The sequence below is a fragment of the Choristoneura fumiferana genome, chromosome 6 (genome assembly GCF_025370935.1).
Source record: "Choristoneura fumiferana chromosome 6, NRCan_CFum_1, whole genome shotgun sequence".
NCBI classification, from domain to species: Eukaryota; Metazoa; Arthropoda; class Insecta; order Lepidoptera; family Tortricidae; genus Choristoneura; species Choristoneura fumiferana.
This window is the reverse complement of record NC_133477.1, coordinates 5,699,288-5,721,898: the sequence shown is the minus strand read 5'-3', so window position 1 is coordinate 5,721,898 and position 22,611 is coordinate 5,699,288. Positions and strand designations below refer to the sequence as shown.

At 37.2% G+C, this 22,611-nt stretch overlaps 1 protein-coding gene across 1 annotated transcript in view; it reads right to left on the bottom strand.

The window, feature by feature from the left end:
• Window positions 1–22,611, bottom strand: part of l(2)gl (LLGL domain-containing protein l(2)gl) — a 132,131-nt gene that overhangs the window by 9,291 nt on the left and 100,229 nt on the right. The window contains 12 exon segments of the mRNA XM_074088964.1: window positions 370–508; window positions 1,021–1,160; window positions 1,689–1,848; window positions 2,353–2,457; window positions 3,020–3,121; window positions 3,488–3,605; window positions 5,613–5,802; window positions 6,537–6,699; window positions 7,348–7,467; window positions 7,839–7,927; window positions 9,190–9,369; window positions 9,691–9,878. Of these exon segments, the coding sequence (XP_073945065.1) occupies window positions 370–508; window positions 1,021–1,160; window positions 1,689–1,848; window positions 2,353–2,457; window positions 3,020–3,121; window positions 3,488–3,605; window positions 5,613–5,802; window positions 6,537–6,699; window positions 7,348–7,467; window positions 7,839–7,927; window positions 9,190–9,369; window positions 9,691–9,878 (1,694 nt within the window).

Sequence of the window (22,611 nt, the reverse complement as noted above, 5' to 3'; positions counted from 1 at the left end):
TATGCTTTACTTATTATAGAAAATTGCACGAAAAATTATAACAGTCGCATGAAAATTTTATTTGGATTCGCGAAAGCTAAGTTCGCTCATTTAAGTAGAAAATCTGTGATATTCAAAATGTTTGAAAGAACGATGTGGCATATGAACGGAGTTCAATATACGGACCTAAGTTTTTTTTATCAAAGGTAACCAGCATGACAGACCAGAGGCCTTATTATCTAACGCGAGACCGCTTGCTATCGCATTGATTATTTCTTTCTGTCTAACGGTGTAAGATGGTGACAGAAAGAGATGGTGAAAGCGATGGCAAGAGCCCGCGCTTTTGACAATAAGGCCTATCAGGCCTTGCCTTGGTAAGAAAGCACTTACTGTTGATAAGGAAGGTACGCGCGAAGTACAGGCACCGCACCATAGAGCCGAACGCGTCGTCGTTGGAGCGAGCCTCCACGGCGCGCTCTACTGGCTTAATGTCTGCGTCCTCCGCCGGCGGCGCTGGCTTCTTCGGCGGCTGCAAGCAATAGTAGGTTACGTACCGAGGGAGGAACGAGTTTTGTGGAACATTATGGAGCGCGTTTGGAATATGAAGTGATGAAAATAAGACCATTAGACAATGTAAAACTGTGAGTATAAAATCTGTTCCGTGAAAATTTTCAGTTTTATAGTACTGCACTTTCTGTTACTATAGTACATTACTATTACTATACTATAATAAAGCATCATTTCAATTTGTAAATTGCGAAAAAAAAATACGACGAGCGCAGCCAGCGGTATCGGCAATATTTGTAAAAATATTAGTTTTTCTTTTACAAATACACAACTTTACTCGCAAATGTGATGAAAAACATTGTATGTCGCACGGTCGGTACTAGAATTACGAACATTGACTCATTATGCCCTCAGTCTTCGACTCGGGCTTCTAATAGACTCTCGTTCGTAATTCCTTATTTACCGCCCTTAAGACACAATGTACTAAGTACACTAGGCGCGTGATGTACTATTGCAGTGTGTTTTAGAGTATACCTGTGTGGGCGAGGTGGGTGTGGCGGCGGTGGTCTGTCGTCGCTGCGAGCGGCCCTTGCGCAGCCGGCGGAACGACTCGCGCAGCGACTTCTTGAACGACTTGCGCCGCGAGATCGGCGTGTCGCCCGCGCCGCTGTGGTCTACAAAACAGAATCAACATTGTAATGAGGTTGTCTGAACGCCAACTGGAGGATCATCTGTGTAGAGTCGGACCTGGAGTCCTGGCAGTAGCAAAGTCAAGTAAACCACGTTCCGGCAAAGATAAAAATTAGTCCGGCAAGCAGCAATGTTAATCAAAATTGAATTGCAACAAAAATAATGTGAAGCCAGGGCATTCACATTCGCACGGTTACGTGATCAAACAAAATAACAGAAGGGGAACTTGAACTTTTCATCATCAATGTCTGTGATGAATCATTTGTAAGGCTGCTTTGTATATGGCTCAGATCAATCAGAATGAATGAGAACCAATGTTTTTGAGAATAAAATTCACGCTCTCTCTTTTCACTCATTTTTATTTCATCTGTTTAAATGTACGAATGCGCGCATGTGTGTGCCCCGTTACGTATTTATAACAGCTATTTTTTATCCCTAAAATGTTTTTTTTTTTTATTTGTCGACACCAGTGCGCGTCGAGCGTCCTGGCAGCTTAGTGCGCGTGCACTCACCGTGCGGGTTGAGCGTGCACTTGTGCGCGAGCGCACGCGCCTGCAGCGCGTCGAGCGCGCACAGCCCGTGCGCCGTGCCGGCCGCCACCACGCCCCACTCCCACTGCGCCGCCAGCGCCGTCACCGCGGCCGGCGGCGACAGCTGCACCACCGACGTCGCCTGGAACAAAACACATCACATATTGGCATGCTCCGAGACCGTAAGACTTTGTCAGTGTGATGGGGGTGACGATAAAAATCTGGACCAAGTGCGGGTAGTTCGAAGGACCCGCGCAACTAAGCAAACAAAGCCAATGATGAACCGGACTTGACTCCTGGAGACAACATTCGGCCTCACTAAAATTGTCCGATATTGGTGCTGCGGGAGATTGCTGCGAGGATAAGTTGGATGGAAAAGAAAACTAATGAGGTTTTGATATTGGTGGGAAAGAAGAAATGCCAGGTGTCTATTGAAAGTATTGTTTTAAGGAGAGGATTGGCAAAGTTTATATAAAGCTAATAATATGAAATATTCTATTTTCCTCATCTTTTTGAGTAAGCTCTTGGTTTGGATTACTTTATTTCCTGCCCTAACTCTCCAGAAAGAGAACATTCTACCGTATTGTCTCAATCGACGGAATAGGGTCAAATAAATGAAATTACAAATAGTTGGTGGAGCACTGACCTGGTATCCCTGCGGGAATGTGAGCGCGCCAGGCCGCAGCGTCAGCTGGTCGTGGCCCTTCCACACGAATCCGTCGCGATCCGACACGATGTTCACCGACACCGACTGAAAGCACACACGAAGCGTATAGAGAAAAGCAAAGTAGAGGTAACAGTCTTTTTAAACCACCTCTGATTCCCAAGTTTACGCCAGGTGATTGAAAATAAAGTGCAAACCGAACTGCTACGCCAGCTTGTATTAAATGTGTTCAATATAATTGAGAGCTGGGTAAAAGTAGATGCGGATAGATCGTGTGTGTATTTGCAAAAACCATATTACGCAGTTGTAAGTATCCCTATATATTTCAGACGGTAATTCAGGCATCCTTAAATAGTCTTTTACTATCTTAAAGACGTACCTATCACTTTTGCCTTCTCTACTTTTCATATTTTACGTTGGCCATCATATATCAACATTATCTCGGACTCAACCTTTCATCGTCATATTAGCCGTAGGACGTCCACTGTTGGACTTAGGCCTCCTCCACACTAATTTGACTCGGTGATGGTCACCAGTGACCTGTCAATATTGTGTACATCACTGTACCGCTACTATTTAAGCCGCTATTCGATATAGGTGTACTATTGCAATTTTCAATTAACCTCGCGCAAAGTGTGGCAGCAGTTACCTTAACTTCGGCAGTGTTAGCCGTTGTTTTGAGACTAGCGATGACGATGTGACCCGCCGCGCCGCCGATCGTCAGCATGCCGGACAGGGGGCACAGTATCACCTACAACAACAGAAACGTTACAGTTCCACCGCTAACTGTCGTCTTCCATCACGCTGCTGGACCGGCCTACTCTCATTGAGAGTTCTTCCCATGATAAGCAGTCACTCACAACATAAAGTCTAGACGTTCAGTACTTTGGTGCATTGAATCTTTAAATAATCGCGGTTTTTTTGGGCACTAGAGATGTGCGACGAAGCGTTGCGAGGAATGTACTTTTCATGAACCAATAGAAACGCTTCATTTGCCTATCCTCGCACAGCACAGCTCTGGTGGAAACGCTGCCTTACAGCTCGTGTATAGACGGATTTCAGCATTTACAACAAATAGAGTAGACAGTCTCCATGCTTACTCAAAGTACACACTAACCCTTTTGACGGCTAGCCTAGGATCGTCGCTGTAGGGGTCAAAAGTGCCAACTCTTTTAAATGGCGGCCACTCTTCCTCGTCCGTTTGACTGTCGTTATTCTCGCATATTTCTTCACCGCTGTAAAAACAAATACATGTTTTAATACCAACTTAGACGGGCTTATATTTTGTAAGAAGGAAAATACACGGAACATATTAAAACATAATAAGCCGTAAGCATAGAGACAGACTTAAAAAAAAGAGCATGTTGTATTTTGTTTAAATTTAAATACACTACTGTACTGTACTGTACTGTTGTACTTTTCATAAAGTGGTGGTGACATTGTTGGTAAAGCATTATAAATTAAATGAAAAGTGAAATATTGTAAGCATGCCAGCAAAATAAATTTAAATTAGGCACCTATCCCAGTGCCAGCGAAGAAGTTATTAACACGAACTATCAACAAAAATTTGGTCCTGTAGGTTTGGAAAATTGCAAGTTCCAGTAATCAAGCTAAAGCCGAAGTCGTAATGTAAAAGAGTAAAGCCAAATATATGCTTTACTGATAAATAAGGACGGCACTAAGAGAAGCCAAATTGACATAAAGAGGGCTGCATATAGTAAAGGCTTTAAAATTCATATGAATCCATATGTCTCACAGTCAGTTAGTTAATTATTAGAGTGTATCAGAATTTTCTTCCTTTTCCTAAGCTAGTAGTGGGAAAAGTGCTTCATGCTTACAGTTGTTAGTTTTACCTCGGAGAAGATCGTTTCAGCCCGCTTTGCAGTAAGCGATAAGCAAAAGAGGACTGTTAGGCTGAACATCCACCATGGCTGTGCTAGATGGCTAAGCGATGTGTGAGGGAAAACCACCAATACGAACGAAGCGCTGAGCGAGGCCAGGAAAATGAAGCTATCCTATTGCTGTTCTTTTCCTTGCATATCGCTTAGTTACCTCGCACAGCTTTGGTGGATACGCAGGCTTAGGCTCTTCGTTTATTGGGTGTCACAACAGCAGCACGACATGAATTCCACAAAAGCAGTGACACGGGTTGACACAGCATTCCGTTCATCACAAATATGTATTTTTATAAATTATCCTGCATTTAGATACTGTTAACTTAAAATGGCATGTTGTGTTAGTTAGTTATTGTCACTATTTGTCACCTCCATGACATGTTGCCTATGAGACACACCCAAACACGATTTGCATTAACGAATATTTATTTTGTTAGTAAAGCTACATTCATGGTGTACGACGAAAATAGCAAAACAAATGATGTTCTGAAGAAGAACATTTCATTCCATTGCGTCTCTGACATGTCGGCTTCGCCGAACTCTAATAAAGCCAAAGCCATTCGCAAATCAGTGTAATTAAGTTAATAGATCGAGGTTTCTTAATTTAGAAATACTTTGGCTATGGAAAACTAGACTGACAAAATTTTAGCATTAGCTTTTGTTTATTTAATTTTTGTTTGTCGCCAACACAGAACACTTTTAGGTTTCGCCTAGTTTCTGCCTAGCTTCCTCTGTGCTGGTAACTTTAAGCAGAGGCTCTTAACATTATAAGTATCGATGGTACAAATTAGTTTAGGGACGATAACATAGATTAAAAAAGGAAGGGCCGTTTGGAACTGTTAAACAAATGAATTAGCTATTGCCACGGTGTTGTAAAACTAACATCGAACATTTCAGTGGTTGGGTCTGAACACCCATGTCATGTAAATGTTTTCTAGGAATGCTTAAACGAGGTTTATAAAGTCCGCAAAATAGTCGAAAGCATCCAATAAAAAAACTTTGTTGAAACTTGCCTAATCGATTGCTGGAATATTTTAACTTAATTTTACAACCTTGTTTAATAGAGCCAATTTTCAAGATTCAGTTTTGGTCTCAATTTTCCCTTATTCCGAGTTAGGGCGTCCGCTGTGTTAAGCGGGTGCACGGTTTGGCGCCCGCGTGGCGTGCTGTTTCCTATCATCTAATAAAGCAGCTCACCCGCTCATGCACCCGCTGTTCTGTTTCGATGACATGAAACAGCTCGCCCCGCCTGCGCCCGCGCCGTGGACCCGCTTAACGCAGCGGACGCCCTTAGTGATTGGCGAATCGTCATAGCAACCCCACCCGGTTCACCGCTGGAGTCCTCACCTGAACAGCTGCGCGGTGGTGTACTTGTAGAGCGGCGTCATGGCGACGCCGGACACGTCCCAGAAGCGCACGGAGCCGTCCTCGTGGCCGGTGAGCAGCACGCGGCGCTCCGCCCGCGCCTCGCCGCCCACCTCGCCGCCGGAGATCGGCCACGCCGCCTCAGAGTATATGTTCTCTGTTTGCTGCTGGCCTGGTGCAATACGGTTCAATGACTCTTTATTGAACGCCACAATATTATTTACCCGATATTATTTAGTATCCGATCGAACATTCGATTTCGGTTTCGGCTAAAGGTAATATGGAAGCATTTTATTTTATTTGTTAAAATGCATATTAATTCCATCGAGATATGAAAGGCTTTTTTTTAAATTAAAATTTACGACTACTTATGACACGACGACGGGATCCTGTGTTTTTGCTGAAGATATTTTTCCTAAATTAATAATTTTCCAACTGTTTCATATGACTGTAATCTATGCAGGATATACATATATTAGAACTAGTCTGTAGAACCCTATAGGTTAGGTTAGTTTTATAACAATCCTGAAGCACTTACAACTAAAAAAAAAACGTTCATCCATCCACTTGGGAAATGAGTCATTTCGTAAAAATATTTTCGGCGACAAATTATAACCCACGACGACCATAGAGAGTCCTACAAAGAGATATAATGCAAACTTCAATCGCTCGTATCTTTCTTAATTTTCAACAGATATTGAATATTTAACGTTATTTTTCAGTTTTGCATCACGGTTATTGATAATGTATGTATGTATGTAAATACTTTATTGTACATAAAACACAAAAAGAAAACAACAAAACAAAAGAGTACAAAGGCGAACTTATCCCTAGAAGGGATCTTTTCTAGCTAACCTAAATCAGTCAGAATCAGAACAAAAGTGAGGTTACAGCGGTAGTACTGACCAGCAGCGACGATGTTATCATAGACGTTAGACGCGATGTTGTCGACGAGCTGCATGGTGGTGACGGCTGACGCGTGGATGGACACGAGGTACGGCAGCCGCAGCGGCCGCCAGCGCGCGTCGCACAGGTCTATCACCACCAACTCTTCCTCTGCCAGCACCACCTGCAAAAGATAACAACACCTAGCTTTGGAGGTGGCGGAAACTGATGCACTATATCAAGCCTTATACTACGAAAATTTGGTGTGGGCAGGATACCTTGCAAGGTCTTGTGATGTGACGACACATTACATGAAGGATTTTTAAACGAACAAAAAACGAGAAACATTCCCGCAAGACACCTCGCAGATGGTACAGTCAAATACAAAGAGATTGATACGGCCAAAGTTACAAAAGTATGCATACACGACTTATTTACTTAACAATATGGTCGTGTATATATATTTTTTGTGATTTCGGTACGGCTATCGGTATCTTTGTAGTTGACTGTACGATGCGAACATCGAATTTCAAATTGCGAAATACACCTTTAGGACTGGCTAATCGCTCATCTCCGAATTCATATCCTTCAATTGATTTTGTACCATATCGTAAAGGGAGCAAGGTAAAATATTTATGTAGATTTATGTCGTCGATATACGCTGCCTGAAAAAAGGGTTAATACTCGAAGTGCGACGGTTCTACATGGTTCACTTTAGTACTTTGACACAGTAATCCACAACAGCGTGACAGTTTAAAATGTTAAAAAACTAGATTAAGATGTTAAAGTTGTTTTTAGGAGTAACAAGGTACTAGTAACGTAGTATAGTTACCAGCGCGGCGGCGACTTGGTTGACGGTTTGGGTGAGGATTTGCGCGGGAGTGTTGGGCCTCTCTTCTTGCAGCGGCGCGCCGTCTGGCGGCACCGGCGTCGTTGTGAAGAAGTCTATTACCTGAGAAACAAAACAAAATTAACTCCCACTCAAAGAATGATTCGGATATTACAAACAAAATAAAAATACGAGATTAGACAGCTTGATTTAGAGCTAAGATCTTTATAAAACGGCAACATGTTTGACAGACAATTCAGAGAATGGGGGCCGGAGTTTGAGATGCTACACACAGAAGCGGATCGGCAGTAATTTTGAATTAACAAAGTCCGGCCTAGTGTATGTGCGCGGCAAAGCAGAGCTTCTTTTCCCCTGAACATTCATCCACATATATTCGATTTTATCGCCCGCTTGTGCCGATTTATGCCGGCCCGCTTGTGTTTAGCACTATGTTTCGGATCTTTTAGAAGGACTAGATGACAATGTAAACTTACTCGGCTGGTAAAATCGAACGCTACGTGTTTATCTCCTTGTTGCACTGTCACCGTGTATTTGTCCGAATATGAGGATCTAGGCATGCCACCTGCAATAAAACAATACATTCTAAATCCTGAACCTATTGAAACGAAACACTATCAACGGTTTACATTACCAACATGTGAGTACATTGAGAGTTTTTCGTACTACCCGCACTTGGAACTGCAATGTGGTAGAAAAGTCGCCATAATTTTAGCAATAGAAAATGCGCAATTAAATACCGGGAGTTTTTATTATTATTTAAGCGAAAATTGTGAAAGTTGAAAACAGCATGGGGATATCAAAATTATTATTATTTAAATAAAATAATTAATTATCCGTTATACTTGTATATTTATGTATTGTATGTAAATGTGTGTATTTATGTATTTTATTTTATATTTAGTTATAAATATATTAATGTTTTATATATGTGTTATATATTTATTGTATATAGTTAGGTATTTGAGGTTTATATATGCATTTATATTTGTTCAAATGTTTTGCTCTATTTGTCGATCCTTGTTTTTTGGATTGCTCCTCTACCACTCAAAGGTTGACTGGCAGAGATCCCTGCAGGGATAAGTCCGCCTTTGTACTTAAAACAACTTTTATTTATGTAACCTTTTTGTTTTCCTTTTTGTACAATAAAGAGTATAAACAAACAAACAAACAAACAAAATTTTAACAGATTTAAATAAAAGTGCCAATTCCGACATTTCTCCGTGACACCAGTCAAGAAACGTATCTTAAATCAATACTGAGAAAAGCGAAGTAAAATAATTGTGCCTAGATTATGAATGTCGTAGTTGAAATACTAAAATGAATATATTATTTTTCTCAAACGTGCTCGGAAATGTATGCGTTAATGTCACGAAATGGAGACACGAAGTTTCTCATTTATGGCTCCCTGTATTACTTCTTGGCCTAGGACATAAGCAATGTATGAAAATCCATTATTGTCCGCTGCTCTAACTTTTAAAATTTGCTTACTGACATTAAACTGACAAAGGAATAATTACAAACAGCCAACCACCACTAGTCTCTGTAAGCATTTGCTATAGTGCGATGCGATGCATGCATTGGATGGATGGATGGATGTATTGGATGTATGGATGGATGCATGGGATGGATGGATGGATGGAATATTTCCTCACATTGTTTGAGAAAAACACTAGGTAAACCTCGGCCAGAACAAGGATTGCTGGACTCGTTTTATCCGGCCTCGTCTACGACTCAGCCGTCTGCCCCAAACTCGTCCATCAATCCCTTACTTCATGGCTTTTCCCATCTGTCTGTTTTATTGTGCTTCTAAATAAGATCGCTCACCGGCATAGATGGTGATTTCCTCTCCCGTAACGCTGGTGCGGTTGAGTATTTTGGTGATCGCCTTGCAGGGGTAGGGCCCGTACGGCGTGATGGGTTCCTTGAGGGGACGGTCGCTGGCGCCGCCGCCGACCTCCCACGTCACGAACGAGCCGTCGTTGTGGGACGACGTGAAGTGATCGCCTGTGAACATGTTGGGATATTCTTTTTGCCTCTTCCACAGTGGCGTGCGTGGTGCCAATTCCTGGGGAGGCAGCGCCAGCTCGCGCTCCAACAGCGCAGTAATTTGGCATGAATATACATATTCAGCCACGCCGACAGTGGTAAAATAAAAAAAATGTTTTTAGGGTACCTCCCATTTACGTAAAGTGAGGATGATTTTTTTCTCGACTATCCCTATAGTATGGGGTGTCGTTGGATAGGTCTTTTAAAACCATTGCGGGGGTTGCCAAGACAGGGTTCACTTTGAAGTATTTACTATTATTATTTATTAACTGAAATTACCGTCATCATGCCAGCACAAGCTCTCAAGCTGCTGGTTGGAGACGAAGGTGTGTGTCGGCGCTGAGCTGGTGCGGTCCCAGAGCACGACCAGGCCGCGGTTGTAGCCGATCAGGATCTTGGCCGGTATCTTGGGGTGCTCGCAGACTGACTCTATCGCGCCAGGGTTCACTTTGAAGTCTTCTGGGCAGCTGGAATTATGTATGTTGGTGTAAAAAGATGGTTTTGGGATTGTGGGAAGTTAAGTTTTCCACATTAACCCCCTCTTTCACCATTCATTGATAATTTTTGTCATCATATATTTGATGTGACAAATAAATGTGATGCCGTCTCTGTTTGTTTTGTCCGAATAGACGGAGACGGCATCACAATTATCTGTCAAATAAATTATGGGAAGTTAAGTTTTAGACGACCAGATGGCCTAGTGGTTAGAGAACCTGACTACGAAGCTTGAGGTCCCGGGTTCGATTCCCGTGTCGGGGCAGATATTTGTATGAAAAGTACGAATGTTTGTTCTCGGGTCTTGGGTGTTTACTATTTATTTAATTATGTATCTATCTATATAATTATATTTATCCGTTGCTTAGTACCCATAACACAAGCTTTGCTAAGCTTACTTTGGGACTAGGTCAATTGGTGTGAATTGTCCCGTGATATTTATTTATTATATTAACTTCCTCTGTGACCATTCATTGATTAATTTTGTCATCATATATTTTATGTGACAAAAAAATGTGATGCCGTCTCTGTTTGTTTTGTCCGAATAGACGGAGACGGTATCACAATTATCTCTCAAATAAAATTTATCAATAAGTGGTGAAACAAGCTCCCGCACCGCACCGTTTGGTCCCGGCTTAATTTAGTTTATTTAGCAAACTTCAGGTAGTTAAGAGACGCGCAGCAGAGTTTTTTTAAACGGTGACAGTCCGGCACTGTCTGGGTCCTTCCATTCCAGTCGTACATAATGGATTTTTCCGACTACACGTTCCCATGTCCTATAAACCACCTCGATTAAAATCAGTTAATTGTGAACAAAAACAAGGACCTAGTCTTTGATCCTCCAATTAAAAAACCGAAATAAAAAAAGCTATTTCAACTCACATATTGTTCGCTGATGATGTTACTATGCTATTTTCAAGTAAAAATAGATCAAATGTGAATCTAGAGCGAAATATAATTATTTTTATTTGTTAGAAATCAGCCAGAATTCTTTCCAAAGAGATCATGTAAGTTTAATGTTCGATCTCAATATAAATATGATCTTAAACTTCCAAGATCAACAACTCAATGTTTAAAAAAAGTGCTTTAATATCAGCTATTCATGTGTTTAATAATCTTCCCAGTGATATAAAAAGTATAGATGATAGCACTTTTAAACGAACACTAAAAAAATGGCTAATAGAAAAGGCTTTTTATAATTTAAAAGAATTTTATGCTACTTAGTAAATTGTGAATTCGACTTTACGAAGTATAAAACATTGTATGCCCGGAAGGGTAACTGTTGAGACACTAAAAATTTTCACCATCTTTGTACATACACAGATTATACAATAAAGTTTTTCTATTCTATTCTATTCTATTCACAACATAGTCTAATAGAATATTATATACAGATATAATATTCTATTAGACTATGTTGTGAATAGAATAGAATAGAATAGAAAAACTTTATTGTATAATCTGTGTATGTACAAAGATGGTGAATTTTTTTTAGTACAGACTCACTTTTGCATAACAACATCTTGATAAATGACATCGTCATTGATAGTGAAAGTATTGAGGTCCATTGTGTAGATGTTCCCGCCTTCCGTGCTAGAAGTAGGTTGTCGCCTGACGACTCCACGCATACTGCAGACACTTTTTTGTTCTTTCCTTCTATAAGATGTGATTTTAGCTCCACTAGGGATTTTTCGTTGATCTCCCACAAGTGTAGACTGTTGTCGTCGCATAGCGATATTAGCCGGCCGGTGCCTGAAATAGAATATAAACTTGTTTTAGGCGATAAGAGTACTAAATTGAAAATACAAACTGAAATACAGATGCACAGAAAAAACAGAAAAATATGACCATCACTGGGAATCGAACCCAGGTCCTCGGTAATCCGTAGCACGCGGTACGGATTACCGAGGACCTGGGTTCGATTCCAGTGATGTTCTTATTTTTCTGTTTTTTCTGTGCATCTATATTTCAGTTTGTATTTCAATTTAGGTTTTACGGGATGACCGTAAAAGTAAAAATTTGGAATTAAAAAATACAAAAAGATTCCAAAAACCAATCTTGATAAGAGTACTTCCCGGTTTCCACAGTGACTTTGAGGTATTTACAAAGGAAATACTAATATTTGTTGTTGTTTCCTGGATTGTATGGTGTAAATAAATGATAGCTGATAGCTGACTAACTAGGCTTAGGGTAAGCCAGTCGGATATTATTGTTATTTGTGTGATAGTATAACATGTAAATTAGAGTAAGTAGTATTCTTATTCTCAGCTATGGCGGAATGCAGCATACATGGCTCGCTGCAGCATGGTGCAGCATGGTTCGCTGTTTGGGGGAGACAGACAAAATTGTGTATTATCGACGGTGTAGTACCAGACCTCCTAAGCCCTAACTGATAAATCTCGAACATGCAACTCAGCTTTAGTTAGGAAGTGCTAAGGTCATCAATCGCATGTCAAAGGTCTTTCAGTTAGGAGGTCTTGGTACTTCACCGTCGTTATGTTACTTTTTTCATGTGTGTTTCATGTATTTATTTGGTTTATTTGTGTAAATTTTATTAATAATAAAAAAAGAAATCTTTCATGCTAAGATAAAAAAATAAAAATAATAAATTAAAAAATAAAATACAAATGCGAAAAAGGAGGTTATTGTATTTGTGTGTCTTCCATATTTGTGAATAAATGTCTTCTTTCTTTCTTTCCATAAATAATAAATTGTACGTCTAATTATGCTTATAAAAAAACTTGCTGCTTGTTGCTTTATTGCTTGTTGGTAGAAGAGATCCCTTTAAGGGATAAGTTCACCTTTCTACAGTCGAAAAAATTGAGTCTTGACCAGGGGTGGAATCATTGTGCTACTAATGTCATGTTGACATCTCATATTTTTGTGTAGCAAATCATAGTGAAATTGATTATCAAAAGGTCATCAACATCTCTTTTATTTGTTTACTGTTATTTTCATTATGTTTTATGTACAACAATACAATAAAAAATAAATAAATTTTAATAATATTTTTTTTAATTTATTTATTTATTTTGTATATTATATGTTATTATAATTCAGTTGGCTGGCACAACTTCTTAACGCTTGTGATTAAGATAATTTATTTATTGAATCTGGGTTTAGTATCGACCGAACTCGACATCCTCGAGATTTTTGCTTGTTCAGACACCATTTGTATATTGATGATTTGTCAACTGACCGGGTATGAACTGTATGGTGGTGACGACGACGTCGGGGTTGGTGTGTTGTCCGTAGAGCTCGACGCCGGGCCGGCCGTACACTTTCAGGGCTCCGCTGGCCGTGCCGAGCGCCGCGAGCCGCAGGAGAGGGTCCCACGCGAGCGCCGACGCCCTGTGGGGGAAGCCGTGTTGCACTGTCTGTTGACAAGGGAAAATTGACATTGAATATATGCGCTGTATCTACAATGACACTTGATCGTACAACTATAAAAAGCCACACACAGGGCATAGGAGCTAGAAACTAGAAATTTGGACATGAGGATCATAGAGTATAGTTTTAAATATTGATTATAAATATGTATGTTAGTCTGTAAGGTATTTATTGTATGGGCCAAGTTGCCCGAAATAAATGAATTTATTATTATTATTATTATTATAGAGGTGGATAAAAGGGATTTTTCAAAATACCCACGGAATAGAAAGCTAGGCTATTATTAATGTTCGACAGAAGCAAGGCCGTGGGATAAAGCTATTTTCCATATAATCCCAGCTGAGTGGGATTCTGTGCCAGTCTGTGTTCTATGAACGCTACAATTTGGCAGTCTTCAAAACAAAGAAGAATGGGACATCTGCTGAGCAAGTACTTAGGTATGTTCCTCTAAGACCCTGGCTTTTTTTGTCGAACGGACTGTTGCTGTTAGCTTCGGATGAGTTTTACAGCTTACTGGGGAGAGAAAGATTCTGGCACGCACGCACCGTATTTTATAGACACAGACGAGGCGTGTTTCGAGAACGCACGTTGAAGTGCCAAAAATTGTTAAAAAGCTAGAACAAGAGTGACTGAATCTCGTTTAAAACGTGTTAACTGTGCGTAGTCTAAAAATACACTGTGTGCATTTATTTTCGCATACCATTAGGCGTGAATATGATCACACGCATCCTTATAAAACAAAAAAAAACTTGATTTACGAGTAAAATTGTTACAACTTTACATACTTAGTTAAATTTTGTTGAAGATATGCTTATGACAGAATATCCGTATCATATTGTAATCGAACAATAGGTTTTTGATGAAGCGTTTCCTCTTACATTTAATAAGTGTAGGACTGTTCAGAAGTTGCAACATTTGCATTATCACATTATCGTAATAAACTAAAACAACATAGTAGCAAAAGCGGCCTTAAGCGGCTCGATATTTTGGGTACACGCGGTGCTAACAATCGCTAAAAGGTCAGCCATCATAGCGATAAAAAGCGCTTTATGTTGCCAATTTGACACCTCTTACCCTAGCAATACAATGAACGCTTATGGCCAAAGGATGTACATCACCGTTTCCGTATGACTCAGCGATACGACTGCTAATGCATTTGAGGCTTTGTTACAGATGGATAGAACTGAGGGTTGATATAGATGTTCGAGCTAGACTACAAGTCAGACTAAGGCTCTAATCTCAGACATGATAATAGATCGTTACTTTTAGGACATCTCGGGAGTTAATATCGCCTTAGTTCTGGTATTTTTGTATTATAGAAGTACATAAACGAAAGTCGATGTAATTTTTGGAACAAAATTAGCTAAAATACTGATGACATTGCTAAATTTGTATGTGTTGGAGATTTTTCTGTATCTACAAAGGGAGAAATAAAAGTTTTAACATTTTAATAAATTTTTAAAGTAAGTTAATATGCGTACTATTTTCCGAGGTCCTCCCTATTACTATCTAGTTTTTTACAAACCGCCTTATAATTTTCAGATATGCGCAGACAAATATACAAATCAGAAGAATTAGATGCTGGACTAACATACACAAAAACTGTTCAATTATAACTATATTATATAATATACGGGTCGAATTGATATTTTTCAAGTCCGCTAAAAGCATTTCAACGATTAGTATAACGAAAGAGCCGTAACTACCACACAGTTTACTTCGTGGGCTAGTACGGGAATGAAACTGTATACAGTATACAGGATGTATGTATGTAGGGTATGTAATTACGGTTTTCGGATAGCTCGACTCGATGCTATGTATCATGCGCGGCGTGTTATTAACTAGCCGTTCGGGTCAGATGCGTGGTATGCGAACAATGGTAAAAGTTCGAGTAGTCATATGACCCGATTGTAGTGCATTAAGCTAGTAGTCTTTATTGTTATTATGCTCGGTAAGATTTTATTTGGACAATTTAGTTAATACTGAAACGTAAAAATTAAGCAAGCGACAAGGTTACTTATTGTTTACGTTGTAATTTTCACTCTAGGTATACGTATGTGCAAAGATACCGACACGGTCAAAGTTACAATAACCTAACCAACAAAAAGTGGGAACACCCCCGACTTTGTCACTTCAAAGTTCAATATCTCAAAAACGGCTGAACCGATTTCGATGAAACCTGCCTAAGAACCATCGCTAGAAAACCTGCTTTCAAATAAAAAAAACCGCATTCAAATCGGTCCAGCCGTTTAAGAGCTACGGTGCCACAGACATACACACACAGACACACATAGCGCTCAAACTTATGACACCTCTCTTTTTGCGTCGGGGGTTAAAAATATGTATACACGACTTTATGCACTTAACATTAAGGTCGTGTATACATATACTGAGCGGGAAAAAAAGTGGGGCCCTCAAATGTATGCAGTAATTGGTAATTTTGTATGTAGAGTGGGCCAAATTTTGTGCCGCTGAGTATATTTTTGTAACTTTGGCCGTGTCGATATCTATGCACTTGACTGTACTATTGTGGTTTTCAATAAAGAGCCATTGTATTGTACGTATGTAAACTCTTTATTGTACGAAATAACTAACAAGTAACAAACACAATTGACAAACATTGAGATATATGTACAAAGGCGAACTTATCCCTTTAAGGGGTTCGGGAGCTTTGCTCGGGCTAAAACTCGTTAAGAAGCGTTTTTCCAGAGATAAGAACAAGCTAGATCGATTTTTCATCCCCGAAAACCCCTACATTCCAAATTCCATCGTAATCATTGGAGATATATACAAGAGTTGCTCGTTTAAAGGTATTGGATATTTAGATATCCTGGGTGGTGTAACTATCATTCTACTAATATTATAAATATTTACTTTAACTTTAAGATTCACGCGTAAACGGCTGAACGGATTTTACAATAGGTACAGACAGAACGTATCCTGAACCAAGACATAGGATACATTCATTAATACCAGGAAAATACTTCCCGCTGGATAGCAATAAACGAATATTATACAGATGCAAGTCGCGGGCAATAGCAATCAGAAGGCAATAGTAGGTACCTATCGTAAACGATCATGATAGTTGATAATGTAGAGCCATATATAGTTGCCGTCTACACTGAAAAAAATAATTTCTACCGTTCAAACAGTAAACGGATTCACATTAAAAGTAACTGTTTTGTACATTACCAACAACCGTTTCAAAAACAGTTAAATACAAAACAGTAAAATTAACTGATGGAACATTTGAAATTAATGAAAAAACGTTAAAATTAAACGATGGTAATCATTAAATTTATATCAGTAAGTTTTAATGTTTAGAACAGTATCACTTAATGATCAAAAACAGTAAATTTAACGGAGAACACAGTAAAGCTAACTGATCATGATTTCGCAAAAATGCCTGTGTTGTAACAGTAAATTTTAATGACTTGACCGTTATCACTTAATGATCAAAACAGTAAATTCAACGGAGAACACAGTAAAGCTGACTGATCATTATTTCGCAAAAATTACTGTATTGTAACAGTGAATTTTAATGACTTGACCGTTATCACTTAATGATCAAAGCAGTAAATTCAACGGAGAACACAGTAAAGCTAACTGATCATGATTTCGCAAAAATGTCTGTGTTGTAACAGTAAGTTTTAATGACTTTACCGTTATCACTTAATGATCAAAACAGTTAAATTTAACGGAGAACACAGTAAAGCTGACTGATCATTATTTCGCAAAAATTACTGTATTGTAACAGTGAATTTTAATGACTTGACCGTTATCACTTAATGATCAAAACAGTAAATTTAACGGAGAACACAGTAAAGCTAACTGATCATGATTTTGCAAAAATGTCTGTGTTGTTACAGTATATTTTAATGTATTGAACGTTATCTCTTAATGATCGAAACGGTACATTATAATGTCTGGAACGTTGTATCTTAATGATCAAAACAGTAAATTATAATGTCTTGGACATTATCACTTGCTGATCAAAACATTAAATCATAATGTCTTGGACATTATCACTTAATGATCAAAGCAGTTGATTTAACGGAGGACACAGTAAAGCTGACTGATCATAATTTTGCAAAACATTATGTTGTAACAGTAAATTATAATGTCTTGGTCATTATCTCTTAATGATGGAAACAGTAGGACATTATCACTTAATGATCAAAGCAGTTAACTTAACGGACAACACAGTAAAGCTAAATGATCATGATTCAGCAAAAATATCTGTTGTAACAGTAAATTATAATGTCTTGGACATTATAACTTAATGATCGAAGCAGTAATTTAACGGAGGACACAGTAAAGCTGACTGATCATAATTTTGCAAAAATGTCTGTTGTAACAGTGAATTATAATGTCTTGGTCATTATCTCTTAATGATCAAAGCAGTAAACTTAACGGACAACACAGTAAAGCTAACTGATCAGGATTCAGCAAAATATCTGTTGTAACAGTAGATTATAATGTCTTGAACGTTATATCTTATTGATCAAAACAGTAAATTATAATGTCTTGGACATTATCTCTTAATGATAGAAACGGTAGATTATAATGTCTTGAACGTTATATCTTATTGATCAAAACAGTAAATTATAATGTCTTGGACATTATCACTTGCTGATCAAAATAGTAAATTATAATGTCTTGGACATTATCACTTAATGATCGAAGCAGTAAATTTAACGGAGGACACAGTAAAGCTGACTGATCATAATTTTGCAAAAATGTCTGTTGTAACAGTGAATTATAATGTCTTGGTCATTATCTCTTAATGATCAAAGCAGTAAACTTAACGGACAACACAGTAAAGCTAACTGATCAGGATTCAGCAAAAATATCTGTTGTAACAGTAGATTATAATGTCTTGAACGTTATATCTTATTGATCAAAACAGTAAATTTAACGGAGGACACAGTAAAGTTAACTGACCATAATTTTGCAAAAATGTCTGTTGTAACAGTAAATTATAATGTCTTGGACATTATCACTTGCTGATCAAAATAGTAAATTATAATGTCTTGGACATTATCACTTAATGATCAAAGCAGTTGATTTAACGGAGGACACAGTAAAGCTGACTGATCATAATTTTGCAAAAAAATTATGTTGTAACAGTAAATTATAATGTCTTGGTCATTATCTCTTAATGATCGAAATAGTAAATTATAATGTCTTGGACATATCACTCAATGATCAAAGCAGTTAACTTAACGGACAACACAGTAAAGCTAAATGATCATGATTCAGCAAAAATATCTGTTGTAACAGTAAATTATAATGTCTTGGTCATTATCTCTTAATGATCAAAGCAGTAAACTTAACGGACAACACAGTAAAGCTAACTGATCAGGATTCAGCAAAAATATCTGTTGTAACAGTAGATTATAATGTCTTGAACGTTATATCTTATTGATCAAAACAGTAAATTATAATGTCTTGGACATTATCACTTAATGATCGAAGCAGTAAATTTAACGTAGGACACAGTAAAGTTGACTGACCATAATTTTGCAAAAATTTCTGTTGTAACAGTAAATTATAATGTCTTGGTCATTATCTCTTAATGATCAAGCAGTAAACTTAACGGACAACACAGTAAAGCTAACTGATCAGGATTCAGCAAAAATATCTGTTGTAACAGTAGATTATAATGTCTTGAACGTTATATCTTATTGATCAAAACAGTAAATTATAATGTCTTGGACATTATCTCTTAATGATAGAAACGGTAGATTATAATGTCTTGAACGTTATATCTTATTGATCAAAACAGTAAATTATAATGTCTTGGACATTATCACTTGCTGATCAAAATAGTAAATTATAATGTCTTGGTCATTATCTCTTAATGATCGAAACAGTAAATTATAATGTCTTGGACATTATCTCTTAATGATCAAAGCAGTAAACTTAACGGACAACACAGTAAAGCTAACTGATCAGGATTCAGCAAAAATATCTGTTGTAACAGTAGATTATAATGTCTTGAACGTTATATCTTATTGATCAAAACAGTAAATTATAATGTCTTGGACATTATCTCTTAATGATAGAAACGGTAGATTATAATGTCTTGAACGTTATATCTTATTGATCAAAACAGTAAATTATAATGTCTTGGACATTATCACTTGCTGATCAAAATAGTAATTATAATGTCTTGGACATTATCACTTAATGATCGAAGCAGTAAATTTAACGGAGGACACAGTAAAGCTGACTGATCATAATTTTGCAAAAATGTCTGTTGTACAGTGAATTATAATGTCTTGGTCATTATCTCTTAATGATCAAAGCAGTAAACTTAACGGACAACACAGTAAAGCTAACTGATCAGGATTCAGCAAAAATATCTGTTGTAACAGTAGATTATAATGTCTTGAACGTTATATCTTATTGATCAAAACAGTAAATTATAATGTCTTGGACATTATCTCTTAATGATAGAAACGGTAGATTATAATGTCTTGAACGTTATATCTTATTGATCAAAACAGTAAATTATAATGTCTTGGACATTATCACTTGCTGATCAAAATAGTAAATTATAATGTCTTGGACATTATCACTTAATGATCAAAGCAGTTGATTTAACGGAGGACACAGTAAAGCTGACTGATCATAATTTTGCAAAAAATTATGTTGTAACAGTAAATTATAATGTCTTGGTCATTATCTCTTAATGATCGAAATAGTAAATTATAATGTCTTGGACATTATCACTCAATGATCAAAGCAGTTAACTTAACGGACAACACAGTAAAGCTAAATGATCATGATTCAGCAAAAATATCTGTTGTAACAGTAAATTATAATGTCTTGGACATTATCACTTAATGATCGAAGCAGTAAATTTAACGGAGGACACAGTAAAGTTGACTGACCATAATTTTGCAAAAATGTCTGTTGTAACAGTAAATTATAATGTCTTGGTCATTATCTCTTAATGATCAAAGCAGTAAACTTAACGGACAACACAGTAAAGCTAACTGATCAGGATTCAGCAAAAATATCTGTTGTAACAGTAGATTATAATGTCTTGAACGTTATATCTTATTGATCAAAACAGTAAATTATAATGTCTTGGACATTATCACTTGCTGATCAAAATAGTAAATTATAATGTCTTGGATTATCACTTAATGATCAAAGCAGTTGATTTAACGGAGGACACAGTAAAGCTGACTGATCATAATTTTGCAAAAAATTATGTTGTAACAGTAAATTATAATGTCTTGGTCATTATCTCTTAATGATCGAAATAGTAATTATAATGTCTTAGACATTATCACTCAATGATCAAAGCAGTTAACTTAACGGACAACACAGTAAAGCTAAATGATCATGATTCAGCAAAAATATCTGTTGTAACAGTAAATATAATGTCTTGGACATTATCACTTAATGATCGAAGCAGTAAATTTAACGGAGGACACAGTAAAGTTGACTGACCATAATTTTGCAAAAATGTCTGTTGTAACAGTAAATTATAATGTCTTGTCATTATCTCTTAATGATCAAAGCAGTAAACTTAACGGACAACACAGTAAAGCTAACTGATCAGGATTCAGCAAAATATCTGTTGTAACAGTAGATTATAATGTCTTGACGTTATATCTTATTGATCAAAACAGTAAATATAAATGTCTTGGACATTATCTCTTAATGATAGAAACGGTAGATATATAATGTCTTGAACGTTATATCTTATTGATCAAAACAGTAAATTATAATGTCTTGGACATTATCACTTGCTGATCAAAATAGTAAAATTATAATGTCTTGGTCATTATCTCTTAATGATCGAAACAGTAAATTATAATGTCTTGGACATTATCTCTTAATGATCAAAGCAGTAAACTTAACGGACAACACAGTAAAGCTAACTGATCAGGATTCAGCAAAAATATCTGTTGTAACAGTAGATTATAATGTCTTGAACGTTATTCTTATTGATCAAAACAGTAAATTATAATGTCTTGGACATTATCTCTTAATGATAGAAACGGTATATTATAATGTCTTGAACGTTCCCACTAAGCACAAACCTTACCGAAACATCGCTTGCAATGTTGATCTAGCTCACATTATCAACGTTGCCCACGAACCTTGCCAGAAAGTTGCCAAAACATACATTATCAAGGAGTTTGAATGCCACATATGCAATGTTGCCGCATCTTGCAGCAACCTTGCAATTAAAACGTTACAAAATAAATGTTGCCTAAAAGTGCCATAACAAACTTACTGTAACTTATTTTTATAACGTTATTGTGACTTTGCATGCTTAACAATTTGAAAGTTGCAAACGCGATCTTACTGCAATGTTTCAAGCGTAACGTATAATAAAAACGTTTTTGTAACGTTACACATCATAGTTACCTTAGTATATATGTGCAACTTTGCTGCAAAGTTAGCTTTGTTACATTATTCATCTTAAGTTGCCCTTAAAGCTTTAAATTGAAACATTTAAAAACATTATAACGATGATGTTCCTGCAAGGTTAAATTCTGCGGTTTAATGTATACGGTGCCAAAAAAACTTCCACGTAAGCTACCACAACTTAAAAATTGCAACGTTTTCGAACATTACTTGAGCAATGTTTTTGCAAAGTAACGTGACAAATGTACCTATAAAGTTACTTGCGCAATATTATTGTAACTTTGCATATTAAATTATTTTTGAAAGTTCCAACCGCAAATCATGCAGCAACCTTTGAAATATAATGTTATATTTAAAAGTTACAGTAACCTACCGCCAAATGGTTACTGAAATTTTCATATGCAACTTTGCTGCAAAGTTATTTTGTTACATTATTCATGTTAAGTTGCCCTAAGCTTTAAATTGAAACATTTAAAAACATTATAACGATGATGTTCCTGCAACGTTAAATTCTGGCGTTTAATGTACGTTGTCAAAAAACTTCCACGTAAGCTACCACAGCTTGATTTTTTATGTTTTCAGACATGCATGACTTGTGCATTGTTATAGAAAAGTAGCGTGGTGATTAATGTACCTATAAGTTACTTGTGTAATATTGTTGTAACATTGCTCGTTTAATATTTGAAACTTACAACCGCAATCATACAGCAACGTTTTAAATACTTACCTGTTTTAAAAAAATCATTTCACAACCTGTTTTAAAAAAACCTTTTTTTTTAAAACCTGTTTAAAAAAAATCATTTTACAACCACCCGACACTCAGGTCTTGACATACTGAACAGAAAGGTTGAATACGCTATTTTTCTCTTAGGCCATTTTAAACCTACTCAACAATGAATAAGGTTGAAAATCTACATATAT